This window comes from Somniosus microcephalus, chromosome 4 (genome assembly GCF_052327205.1).
Source record: "Somniosus microcephalus isolate GS21.2 chromosome 4, FLI_Smic_1.0, whole genome shotgun sequence".
Lineage (NCBI taxonomy): Eukaryota > Metazoa > Chordata > Chondrichthyes > Squaliformes > Somniosidae > Somniosus > Somniosus microcephalus.
This window is the reverse complement of record NC_140990.1, coordinates 19,655,879-19,670,280: the sequence shown is the minus strand read 5'-3', so window position 1 is coordinate 19,670,280 and position 14,402 is coordinate 19,655,879. Positions and strand designations below refer to the sequence as shown.

Below are 14,402 nucleotides of genomic sequence, written 5' to 3'. Positions count from 1 at the left end.
TCAATCCAATAAAGAATTCAGGAGAAGGTTATTCACCCAGAGAATGGTTAGAATGTGGAATTCGCTACTGCATGGAGTAGTTGATGGGAATAGCATACATGCATTTAAGATAAGCAGATGAGGGAGAAAGGATTAGACGGATATGCAGAGAAGGTTTGATGAAGTAGGCAGGGAGGAGTCTTGTGTGGAGCATAAACACGGACACAGACCAGTTGAGCTGAATGGCCTGTTTCGGTGCTGCCAATTCCATGTAAAAGTTATTTGGTATGGAAGATATTAACTGTTTGCACATCGTAAATTCAAAAGGAAACATAAAAGTTCCAAAACTCATAAAACGGATGGTTCTTTAAGAAATAACAAGTGAAATAATATCTGGGAATGTCTGGCCGGGGAAGGTTTTAGCATTAGTATATCAGGCTGTGTGAATCTTGGTAATGATAAGCTGATCTTTGGGTCTGGGACCAGGCTCAATGTTATACCAAGTAAGTGAGATGTTTAAGGATGTCTGTTTTATGTGTTAGAGCATAACAGAGAGGAAAGTTAACAAATTATTTAAAATGTGGATCAAATGAAGAAAAGTGTCAGAAATCATAACTTTGCTCTGTTGCTGGCAGCCTATCCTTGAGTTAGAAAGTTGTGAGATGGATCCTCACTCTATACCGAAAACATGTAATGCAAGTTGATAGTCCAGCGCAGTACTGAGGGAGGGTTCCACTTTCAGAACTACTTGGGAAGCATTTGGGAAGTTTTGGTGAACTGATATATAAATGGTAGCCTTAGAGTATTAATGAAAAAAGTACGTCCTGCTTGGGTGATATAAATAAAAAAAATAAAATCAGACAGGCCTAAAAAATAACAATGGGCATTTGAAAACGATTTCTACAGAGAGTATCACAATTATGGGATTGTGTGATATCAAGTAATCAAATATAACCGCCAGACAGAGCAGCAATGAACTAAAGTTAGTCTGAAGGGAGTTTTTGTTAAAGGGGGCAATGCTGTGTGAATGCTGGAATTGGCAGCAAGCTTATCTTTGGAAAAGGGACAATGTTAACTGTGGCGCCAGGTAGGTATTCATTAATAAATATAGACTGTCAATTTACTTACATATATGTGCGGTTTCCCTGAACTGCTAACAATGTATCAAATCATTTCTCAAAATATTCACTTACTGGTGAATATTGGCGCATTTATGCAGCTTCTTCTTGGAGTATGGATATGATAATTCAGGGAATAATGCAAGAATAGGCATTTGTTAATAATTTAACCTGGAATATTGATAATGCATATATATAACATACAGTTGATTTCGTAGATAGTCAATCTGCTTGGCATCAGGTAAAGGGTTTCTGTACTAGCAGGTAATGCATTGTGCATCATCTCAATTTATGATGTGCAAACCAAGTATTCAAATAAAACGGCCAGAGCGAACAGTAATGAATTAAAGTTAGTCTGAAGGGAGTTTTTGCCAAAGGGCGCAATGCTGTGTGACTGCTGGAGGTTACAAACTAATATTTGGATCTGGGACCAAACTAATGGTGCAGCCAAGTAAGAGAAGTTTAATTCTGTATTTTATTTTGTGATGATCACAGTCAAAACATTGTTTTGTTAACAAGTATCGTCAGTTCGTTACAATTAAAGGTAACTATCAGCAAAGACTGAACAGGTTGGGGATCAGTTCTCTAGGAAAGAGAAGGCTGGAGGGTGACTTAATAGAGGTCTTCAACATTATGAAGGCGTTAGACTTATAGAAGATCTTTCCGCTTGTTGGGGAGACCAAAGCTAGGGCTCATCTGTATCATATAGTTACTAATGAATCCAATAAAGAATTCAGGAGAAGGTTATTTACCCAGAGAGTGCTTAGAATGTGGAACTCGCTACTACATGGAGTAGTTTATGGGAATAGCATAGATGCATTTAAGATAAGCACATGAGGGAGAAAGGATTAGAAGGATATGCAGAGAGGGTTCGATAAAGTAGGGAGGGAGGAGGCTTGTGTGGAGCATAAACCCAGGCACAGTCCAGTTGGGCCGAATGGGTTGTTTCTGTGCTGCCAATTCTATGTAATTCTATGTAAACGTTATTTGGTATCGAAGATATTAACAGTTTGCACATCATAAATTCAAAGGAAAATGTAAACATTCCAAAACTTAACTCATAAAACAGTTGCTTCTTTAAGAATTAACACGTGAAGTAATGTCTGGGAATGTCTGGCTGGGGAAGGTTTTAGTATTAGTATATCAGGCTGTGTGGATCTTTCTGGTACTAAACTGCTCTTTGGAACTGGGACCAGGCTCAATGTTATACCAAGTAAGTGAGATGTTTAAGGATGTCGGCTTTATGTGTTAGAGCACAGAAGAGAAGCAGGTCAACAAATTAATTAAAATATGGATCAAATGGAGAAAAGTGACAGAAATCATAACTTTGCTATGTTGATGGCAGCCCATCCTTCGAGTTAGAAAGTTGTGAGATGGCTTCTCACTCTATTCCGAAAACATGTAATGCAAGTTGATAGTCCAGCGCTGTACTGATGGAGGGTTCCACTTTCAGAACTACTTGGGAAGCATTCGGAGAGTTCTGGTGATCTGATATATAAATAGTAGCCTTAGCTTATTAATGAAAAAGATAATTTATGCTTGACTGATCAACAGAAAAAAAATGTTTTAATCAGATATACCTAATAAATAACAATGGGCATTCGAAAACGGTTTCTACAGATCGAATCACAATTATGGCATTGGGTGATCCCAACTATTCAAATATAACAGCCAGAAGGAGTAGTAATGTACTAAAGTAATCTGAAGGGAATTTTTGCTGAAGGGCTCAATGCTGTGCGAATGTTGGGGGGTTCAGTAAGCTTATCTTTGGAAAAGGGACAAAGTTAACTGTTGAGCCAAGTAGGTATTCATTAATAGCTATAGACTGTCTATTTACTTACATATATGTGTGTATTCTCTGTACTGCCTACAATGTATCAAATCATTTCTCTAAATGTTCAATTACTCCTGAATATTGGAACATTTATATTGCTTCTTATTGCAGTATGCATATGATAATTCAGGTATCATGAGTGATGGTTCTGATCAGTGCAGTTAATTGTCCTACATTAAGCACCTTATTAACCTAAATGATTATCTGAGTTGAACATGATATTGGAGTATGGATATCATAATTCAGGATTATTGCCAGCATTATAATTTTTAATTGAAGACTACAATGCCTACAATCATTTTGAATCTAATGACCAACTATTGGCGTTAACTAGCGGACAATAAAGACACATGACTGTAATAGAACAACCTAAGCTTTCATTAATGAACTAGTAGACTGAAAGTGGGAGAGAAGTGTCAGAAATCCTAGGTTTGCTCAGTTGTTGTCAGCCCAACCTGTGCGTTAGAAAGTTTTGGGATGCATCCCCGCTCTATATATAAAACATGTAATAACATTTATAGTTCAGCGAGGTACTGAGGGAGTGTTCCACTTTGAGAAGTACTTGGGAAGCACTCAGGGATACCTTTATAATGCACAAGAAATAAGTCATGCTTGGGTTATTAACAGAATATTTTCTTTAAAAAGTCATATATGCTTAATAATTAAAATGGTTTGTACAGATAGTTTCACAATAATGTGATTGAGTGATCCAAGTATTCAACTGTCACTGCCAGACAGAGCAATAATCTACTAAACTTTGTCTGAAGGGAGTTTTTGCTAAACGGTGCAATGCTGTGTGAACCTTGGAGGTAACACCAAGCTTATCTTTGGAAAAGGGACAAAGTTAACTGTGGAACCAAGTAGGTATTCATTAATAACTATAGACTGTCTATTTACTTACATATATGTCTGTGTTCTCTGCACAGCCTACAATGTATTAAATCATATCTAAATTAATCCTGAATATTGGACATTTATACCGCTACTTATTGGAGTAAGGATATAGTAATTCAGGTATCATGAGTGATGTGGGAATAATGCAAGTATGGGCACTTGGAAATAATTTAACCTGGAATATTGATCATGTTTAAATATAACATATATTTGATTTCGTAGATAGTCAAAATGCTTGGCATCAGGTAAAAGGGTTTATGCAGTGGCATGTAATGCTGTGTGAATAATTTCAATAAACTAACATTTGGTTTTGGGACCAAACTAATGGTGCAACCAAGTAAGTGAAGTTTAATTCTGCATCTTTTATTCTGATGATCATAGTCCAAACATTGTTTTGTTAATAAGTATCATCAGTTCGTTACAATTAAAGCTAAATACTAACTATCAGGAAAGACTGATCAGGCTGGGGATCATTTCTCCAGACAGGGCAGAGTGGTGACCTTATCGAGGTCATTAACAGTATGAAGGGGCTTGATAGGGTAGACATAGAGAAGACCTTCGCACTTGTTGGGAAGACCAAAGCTAGGGCTCATCAATATGGGATAGGCACATAAAAATCCAATAATGGATTGAGGAGAAACGTATTTACCCAGAGAGTGTTTAGAATGTGGAACTCGCTTCTACATGGAGTGGTTGATGGGAATAGCATAGATGCACTTAAGATAAGCCCATTGGGAGAAAGGATTAGAAGGATCTGCAGAGAGGGTTCGATAAAGTAGGGAGGGAGGAGGCTTGTGTGGAGCATAAACAAGGGCACAGACCAGTTGGGCCGAATGGGTTGTTTCTGTGCTGCCAATTCTATGTAATTCTATGTTAAAGTTATTTGGTATGGAAGATATTAACTGTTTGTAGATCATAAATGCAAAGGGAAATGTAAACATTGCAAAACTTAACTCATAAAACGGATGATTCTTTAAGAAATAACAAGTGAAGTAATGTCTGGGAATGTCTGGCTGGGGGAGGTTTTAGTATTAATATATCAGGCTGTGTGAATCTTGGTAATAAGCTGATCTTTGGATCTGGGACCAGGCTCAATGTTATACCAAGTAAGTGAGATGTTTAAGGATGTCTGTTTTATGCGTCAGAGCACAAAAGAGAAGCAGGTCAACAAATTAATTAAAATGTGGTTCAAATGAAAAAAGTATCAGAACTGATAACTTTCCCCTGTTGCTGGCAGCCCATCCTTCAAGTTAGAAAGTTGTGAGATGGATCCTCACTCTATACCGAAAACATATAATGCAAGTTGATAGTCCAGTGCAGTACTGAGGGAGGGTTCCACTTTCAGAACTACTTGGGACGTATTCAGCGAGTTCTGGTGAACTAATATAAAAATGGTAGCCTTAGCATATTAATGAAAAAAGTAAGTTCTACTTGAGTGATGAAAAGCATATTTTTAAAAATCAGATATATCTAATAAATAGCAATGGGCATTTGAAAGCGGTTTCTACAGATAGTATCACAATTATGTCATTGGGTGATACCAAGTATTCAAATATAACTGCCAGAAAGAGCATCAATGTACTAAAGTTAGTCAGAAAGGAGTTATTGCTAAAGGGTGCAATGCTGTGTGAATGCTGGAAGTGGCACCAAGCTTATATTTGGAAAAGGGACAAAGTTAACTGTGTTGCCAAGTAGGTATTCATTAATAACTATAGACTGTCTATTTACTTAGATATATGCGTGTGTTCTCTGAACTGCCTACAATGTATCAAATCATTTTTCCATATGATCAATTAATCCTGATTATTGGAACATTTATGCCGCTTATTGGAATATGGATATGATAATTCAGTTATTTTGTGATGGTTATGGGTAGTGCATTTAATTGTCTGCCATTGTGCCATCTATTAAGCGAAAATGATTATTTGAAATGAACATTATCACCTGCAATCATTTGCCTTTGGGAAAACGCCAAATAATGTTGTGTATTAAACAACAACAACAACTTGTATTATCAAACAAAATTTCATACCGAGCCATATAAAGAAACATTAGAATGGCTGACCGAAAGCTTGCTCCATCGCATAGGTTTAATGGGGAATATTAAAGGAGGCAAGAGAAATAAAGATTGGGGAGGTTTAGGGAGAGAATGCCAAACCTCGATGCCTAGGTAGGTGGACCAACCAACTGAAGTTTGGAGAGGAAAATGTCAGAAATCATAACTGGGCTCAATTGCTGTCAGCTCAACATTTGCGTCAGAACATTGTGAGATGTATCCAGACTCGAGAGAAATATATAATCCAAGATGATAATCCAGGGAAGTACAGAGAGACTGGAGCACATTCAGAGGTACTTGACAATCTTTCAGAGAGCTCTGGTGAACTGATACATAAATGGTTGGCCTATATTTTTAATGAACAACTAATAAGTTATTCTTGGGCTATTAACATACTTAAAAATGTCATCTGTGCCCAATATTTATCAATGGTCATTTAAAACGATTTGTAAAGATAGTTTCAAAATAATGGGATTGAGTGATCCCAAGTATTCAAATATAACCGCCAGACAGAGCAGCAATGTACTAAAGTTAGTCTGAAGGAAGTTTTTGTTAAAGGGCGCAATGCTGTGTGAATGTTGGAGCTAACATCAAGCTTACCTTTGGGAAAGGGACAAAGTTAACTGTGCAGCCAAGTAGGTATTCATTAATAACTATAGTCTGTCCATTTACTTAGACATATATGTGTGTGTTCTCTGAACTGCCTACAATGTATCAAATCATTTCTCTATATGTTAATTAACTCCTGAAAATTGGAACATTTATATCACTTCTTATTGGAGTGAGCATATGAAAATTCATTTATTTTGTGATGGTTATGGGAAGTGCTGTTAATTGTCTGCCATTGTGCCACTTATTAACCGGAAATTATTATTTGAATTTAACATGATTACCTGGATCCATTTTCCTTTGGGAAAATGCCAAATAACGTTGTATATTAAACAACAACAACAACTTGTATTATCAACCAAAATTTCACAACGAGCCACATAAATAAATATTAGAATAGCTGATCGAAAGTTTGCTCCAGCGGATAGGTTTTATGGAGAATATTAAATGAGGAGAGAGAAATAAAGAGGTGGAGAGGTTTGGGGAGGGAATTCCAGAGATTGCTGCCTAGGTAGATGGACCAACCAACTGAAGTTTGGAGGGAAAAGTGTCAGAAATAATAACTTGGCTCAATTGCTGTCAGCTCATCATTTACGTTGGAAATTTGTGAGATGTATCCACACTCTAGAGAAACATATAATCCAAGATGATAATCCAAGGAAGAACAGAGAGACTGTAACACTTTCAGAGGTACTTGGCAATCTTTCAGAGAGATCTGATGAACTGATATATAAATGGTAGCCCTACATTTTTAATGAACAATTAATAAGTTATTCTTGGGCTATAAACAGGCTTAAAAAAGTCATGTGTGCCTAATAATTCTCAATAGTCATTTTAAATTATTTGTACAGATAGTTTCAAAATAATGGGATTGAGTGATCCCAAGTATTCAAATATAACCGCCAGACAGAGCAGCAATGTACAAAAGTTAGTCTGAAGGGAGTTTTTGTTAAAGGGCGCAATGCTGTGTGAATGTTGGAGCTAACACGCTTATCTTTGGAAAAGGGACAAAGTTAACTGTGGAGCCAAGTAGGTATTCATTAATAACTATAGACTGTCTAGTTACTTACATATATATGTGTGTTCTCTGAACTGCCTACAATATATCGAATCATTTCTCTGAATGTTCAGTTCATCCTGAATATTGGAACATTTAAGCCGCTTCTTATTCGGGTATGGATATGATAATGCAAGTATTATGAGTGATGATTTTGATCAGTGCAGTTAATTGTCTACCATTATGCACTTATTACCTAAAATGATGATCTGAATTTAACACGATTCCCTGGATCCATTTAACGCCAAATAAAGTGCTGTATTAAACAACAACAACAACTTGTATTATCAAACAAAATTTCACACCGAGACACATAAAGAAACATTAGAACGGCTGATCAAAAGCTTGCTCCAGCACGGAGGTCTTAACGAGAGTCTTAAAGGAGGAGAGAGAAATAAAGAGCTGGAGAGGTTTAGGGAGAGAATGCTCGACCTTCGTACCTCGGTAGCTGAACCAACCGACTGTAGTTTGGAGAGAAAAGTATCAGAAATCATAACTTGGCTCAATTGCTGGCCGCGCATCCTCTGCGCTGGAAAGTTGTGAGATGGATCCCCACTCTAGAGATGCAATATATAATCCAAGATGATAATCCAGGGAAGTACAGAGGGAGGGTTTCACATTCAGAGGTATTTGGAAATGTATTGCAGAGTTCTGATAAACTGATATATAAATGGTAGGCCTATATTTTTAATGAAAAAAATAAATAAGTCATGTTTAGATTATGAACAGGCTACAAATAGTCATGAGTGCATAATAATTCTCAATGGTCATTTATAATTGTTTTGTACAGAGAGTTTCACAACAATGGGATTGAGTGTTCCCAAGTATTCAAATATAACCGCCAGACAGAGCAGCAATGTACAAAAGTTAGTCTGAAGGGAGTTTTTGTTAAAGGGCGCAATGCTGTGTGAATGATGGAGCTAACAAGTTTACGTTTGGACAAGGGACAAAGTTAACTGTTGAGCCAAGTAGGTATTCATTAATGACTATAGACTGTATAATTTATCTACTTGTTCAATTAATCCTGACTATTGGAACATTTATGTCGCTACCTATTGGATTATGGATCTGATCATTCAGGTATCATGATTGAAGGTTCTGATCAGTGCAGTTAATTGTCTGCTATTGCGCACCTTGTGAAAATGAAATGATGATCTGAATTTAATACGATTACCTGCATCCATTTCCCTTTGGGACAACGCCAAATAATGTTGTGTATTCAACAACAACAACATGTATTATCAACCAAAATCAGACACCGAGCCACATAAAGAAATATTGGAATGGCTGTTCAAGAGCTTACTCCAGCGTGTAGGTTTTATGCAGAATATTAAAAGAGGAGAGATCAATAAAGAGGTGGAGAGGTTTAGGGAGAGAATGACAGCCCTTGGTGCCTCGGTAGCTGAGCCAACCGACTGAAGTTTGGAGAGAAAAGTGTCAGAAATAATAACTTTGCTCAATTGCTGGCAGCCCATTTTGTGCGTTAGAAAGTTGTGAGATGGATCCCCACTCTAGAGATGAAACATATAATCCAAGATGATAATCCAGGGAAGTACAGAGGGAGGTTTCCACTTTCAGAGGTACTTGAAAATCTATTGGAGGTTCTGATGAACTGATATATAAATGGTAGCCCAACATTTTTAATTTAAAAAAGAAATATGTCGTGCTTAGGCTACAAACAGGATACAAAATAATCATGTGTGCACAATAATTATCAATGGTCATTTAAAATGGTTTCTACAGATAGTTTCAGAATAAAGGGATTGAGCAATACCAAGTATTCAAATATAACCGCCAGACAGAGCAGCATTGTACAAAAGTTAGTCTGAAGGGAGTTTTTGTTAAAGGACACAATGCTGTGTGAACTATGGAGCTAACGATAAGCTTACCTTTGGAAAAGGGACAAAGTTAACTGTGGTGCCAAGTAGGTATTCATTAATAACTATAGACCGTCTATTTACTTATATACAATTTTGTGTGTTCTCTGCCCTGCCCACAATGTACCAAATAATGTTTCTATATGTTAATTAACACCTGTATATTGGAACATTTATATCACTTCTTATTGGAGTGAGCATATGAAAATTCAATTATTTTGCGATAGTTATGGGAAGTGCAGTTAATTGTCTGCCATCATGCCACTTATTAACCGAAAATTATTATTTGAATTGAACATGATTACCTGGATCCATTTTCCTTTGGGAAAATACCAAATAATGTTGTGTATTAAACAACAACTTGTATTATCAAACAAAATTTCACACCGAGCCGCATAAAGAAATATTAGAATAGCTGATCGAAAGTTTAAGAACATAAGAACATAAGAACATAAGAAATAGGAGCAGGAGTAGGCCAATTGGCCCCTCGAGCCTGCTCCGCCATTCAATAAGATCATGGCTGATCTGATCCTAACCGCCAATCCACTATGACAGGACTATCTCCTGAATCTAACAGAATTAGACACATGAAACAGGAGCAGGATCAGGCTACACGGCCCCTGGGCCCGCTCCGCTACCACAGGGCCATGACCGATCCGAACCTAGACTCATGTCCAAATTCCTGCCCGCTCCCCGTAACCCTTAATTCCCTTTTCTTCTAGGAAACTGTCTATTTCTGTTTTAAATTTATGTAATGATGTAGCTTCGACAGCTTTTTGGGGCAGCATATTCCATGGACCTACCACCCTCTGAGTGAAGTAGTTCCTCCTCACCTCAGTTTTGAAAGAGCGGCCCCTTATTCTAAGACTATGCCCCCTAGTTCTAGTTTCGCCCATCATCTGGATCATCCTCCCTGCATCCACCCGATCCAACCCCTTCACAATCTTATATGTTTCAATAAGATCGCCTCTCATTCTTCTGAACTCCAATGAGTAGAGTCCCAATCTACTCAACCTCTCCTCATATGTCCATCCCCTCATCCCCGGGATTAACCGAGTGAACCTTCTTTGTACTGACTCGAGAGCAAGTATGTCTTTTCTTAAGTATGGACACCAAAACTGTATGCAGTATTCCAGGTGCGGTCTCACCAATACCTCACCAATATGATCCAGCGCATAGGTTTTATGGGGAATATGAAATGAGGAGAGAGAAATAAAGAAGTGGAGAGATTTGGGGAGAGAATGCCAGATATTGGAGCCCGGGTAGGTGAACCAACCAACTGAAGTTTGGAGAGAAATGTGTCAGAAATAATAACTTGGCTCAATTGCTCTCAGCTCAACATTTACGTGAGATTGTTGTTAAGATGTATCCAGACTCGAGAGAAATATATAATCCAAGATGATAATCCAGGGAAGTACAGAGAGACTGTAGCACTTTCAGAGGTACTTGGCAATCTGATGAACTGATATATAAATGGTAGCCCTACATTTTTAATGAACAATTAATAAGTTATTTTTGGGCCATAAACAGGCTAAAAAAAGTCCTGTGTGCCTAATAATTCTCAATAGTCATTTAAAAATTTTATACAGATAGTTTCAGAATAATGGGATTGAGCAATACCAAGTATTCAAATATAACCGCCAGACAGAGCAGGAATGTACTAAAGTTAGTCTGAACGGAGTTTTTGTTAAAGGGCTCAATGCTGTGTGAATGTTGGAGCTAGAGATAAGCTTATCTTTGGAAAAGGGACAAAGTTAACTGTGAAGCCAAGTAGGTATTCATTAATAACTATAGACTGTCTATTTACTTACATATATGGGTGTGTTCTCTGAAATACCTACAATGTACCAAATCATTTCTCTATATGTTCAATTAATCCTGATTTTTGGAACATTTATGCCAGTTCTTAATGGAATATGGATATAATAATTCAGATATTATGAGCGATGGCTCTGATCAGTGCAGTTCATTGTCTGCCATTGTGAACCTCATTAAGTTAAATGATGATCTGAATTGAACACGATTACCTGGATCCATTTTCCATTGGGGAAAAGCCAAACAATGTTGTGTATTACACAACTACAACAACTTGAATTATCAAACACAATTTCACAACGAGCCACATAAATAAATATTAGGACAGGTGACCAAGTACTTGGTGCAGAACGTAGGCTTAAAGGAGCGTCTCAACAGAGGGGAGAGACATAGAGGTGGAGAGGTTTAGGGAGAGAATGACAGCGCTTTTTGCCTAGCTAGCTGAACCAACTGACTGAAATTGGGACAGAAAAGTGACAGATATCATAACTTGGCTCAATTGCTGGCATGTGTGTTAGAACGTTGTGAGGTGGATCTCCACTCTAGAGATGAAACATATAATCCAAGATGATAATCCAGGGAAGTACTGAGGGAGTGTTCCACTTTCAGAGGTAGTTGGAAATCTATTGGAGAGTTCTGATGAACTGATATTTAAATGGTAGCCCTACATTGTTAATGAAAAAAAGAAATAAGTTTTTCTTAGGTTTTAAACAGGCTTAAAAAACGTCCTGCGTGCCTAATAATTCTCAATAGTCATTTTAAATTGTTTATACAGATAGTTTCAGAATAATGGGATTGAGTGATCCCAAGTATTCAAATATAAGCGCCAGACAGAGCAGCAATGTACTAAAGTTAGTCTGAAGGGAGTTTTTGCTAAAGGGCACAATGCTGTGTGAATGCTGCTGGTATCAATAAGCTTACCTTTGGAAAAGGGACAAAGTTAACTGTGGAGCCAAGTAGGTATTCATTAATAACTACAGACTGTCTATTTACTTACATATATGTGCGTGTTCTCTGCACTGCTGACAATGTATCAAATCATTTCTCTAAATGTTCAATTAATCCTGAATTTGCAACATTTATGCCGCTTCTTATTGGTGTGAGCATATGATAATTCAGTTATTTTGTAATGGTTAAGCGAAGTGCAGTTAACTTTCTGCCATTGTGAACCTCATTAACTTAAAATGATGATCTGAATTGAACATGATTACCTGGATCCAATTTCCTTTAGAAAAAGCCAAATAATGTTGTGCATTAAATGACAACAACTTGCATTATCAACCAAAATTTCACACCGAACCACATAAGAAAATATTAGAATCGCTGTTCGAAAGTTTGCATCAGCACGTAGGTCTTAAGGAGAGTATTAAAGGAGGAGAGAGAAATAAAGAGGTTCAGAGGTATAGGGAGAGAATGCCAGAGCGTTGTGCCTAGGTAGGTGGACCAACTGACTGAAGTTTGGAGAGCAAATTGTCCGAAATCATAGCTTGGCTCAATTGCTGTCAGCACAACATTTGCGTTGGAAGGTTGTGAGATGTATCCACACTCTAGAGAAATATATAATCCAAGATGATAATCCAGAGAAGTACAGAGAGACTGTAGCACTTTCAGAGGTACTTGGCAATATTTCCGAGAGTTCTGATGAACTGATATATAAATGGTAGCCCAACATTTTTAATGAACAATTAATAAGATATTCTTGGGCTATAAACAGACTTTAAAAAGTCATGTGTGCCTAATAATTCTCAATGGTCATTTAAAATTATTTGTACAGATAGTATCAAAATAATGGGATTGAGTGTTCCCAAGTATTCAAATATAACCACCAGACAGGGCAGCAATGTACAAAACTTAGTCTGAAGGGAGTTTTTGTTAAAGGGCGCAATGCTGTGTGAAGGCTGGAACTAACAAGCTTATCTTTGGGAAAGGGACAAAGTTAACTGTGGAGCCAAGTAGGTATTCATTGATAACTATAGACTGTCTATTTGCTTACATATATGTGTTTGTTCTCTGAACTGCGAAAAATGTATCAAACCATTTCTCTATATGTCCAAATGATCGTGAATATTGGAACATTTATGTCGCTTCTTATTGGAGTATGTATGATAATTCAGTTATTTTGTGATGGTTATGGGAAGTGCAGTTAATTGCCTGCGATTGTTCACGTCATTAACTTAAAATGATGATCTGAATTGAACACGATTACTTGGATCCATTTCCCTTTGGGAAAATGCCAAATAATGTTGTGTATTAAACAACAACAACAACGGAGTTCTGATGAACTGATATATAAATGGTAGCCCTACACTTTTAATGAACAATTAATATCTTATTCTTGGGCTATAAACAGGCTAAAAACAGTCACGTGTGCCTAATAATTCTAAATGGTCATTTAAAACGATTTGTACAGATAGTTTCACAGTAATGGGATTGACTGATACCAAATATTAAAATATAACCGCCAGACAGAGTAGCAAATGTACAAACGTTAGTCTGAAGGGAGTTTTTGTTAAAGGGGGCAATGCTGTGTGAATGATGGAACTTACAAGCTTATCTTTGGAAAAGGGACAAAGTTAACTGTGGAGCCAAGTAGGTATTCATTAATAACTACAGACTGTCTATTTACTTAAACATATGTGTGTGTTCTCTGAACTGCCTACAATGTACCAAATCATTTCTCAAAATGTCCAACTAATCCTGAATAGTGGAACATTTATGCCGCTCCTTATTGGAGTATGGATATGATAATTCAGTCATTATGAGTGATGGTTCTGATCAGTCCAGTGAATTTTCTGCCATTATGCATCTTCTTAATCTAAAATGATGCTCTAAATTGAATAGGATCACCTCCATCCATTTCGTCAAATCATGTTGTTGATTAAACAACAACAACTTGCATTATCAAAAAAAAATTCAAACGGAGCCACATAAAGAAATACTAGAAATACTCAGCAGGTCAAGCAGCATCTGTAGCGAGAGAAACAGGGTTCACGTTTCAGGTCGATGACACTTCGTCAGAACTGGCGATATTCTGAGGAAGGGTCATCCACCTGAAACGTTAACTCTGTTTCTCTCTCTACGAATGTTGCCTCACCTGCTGAGTATTTCCAGACTTTTCTGTTTTTACTTCATATTTCCAGCATCCGCAGTATTTTGCTTTTGT

General features: G+C 37.2%; 1 protein-coding gene across 1 annotated transcript in view; it reads left to right on the top strand.

Moving 5' to 3' along the window:
- Positions 1-1,504: 1,504 nt before the first annotated feature.
- LOC147118364 (uncharacterized) overlaps positions 1,505-14,402 on the top strand; it is a 56,408-nt gene continuing 43,510 nt past the window's right edge. The window contains exon 1 of the mRNA XM_085984414.1: positions 1,505-1,548. Within this exon, the coding sequence (XP_085840540.1) occupies positions 1,536-1,548 (13 nt within the window). The 5' untranslated portion in view covers positions 1,505-1,535. The remainder of the gene's footprint in view (positions 1,549-14,402) is intronic.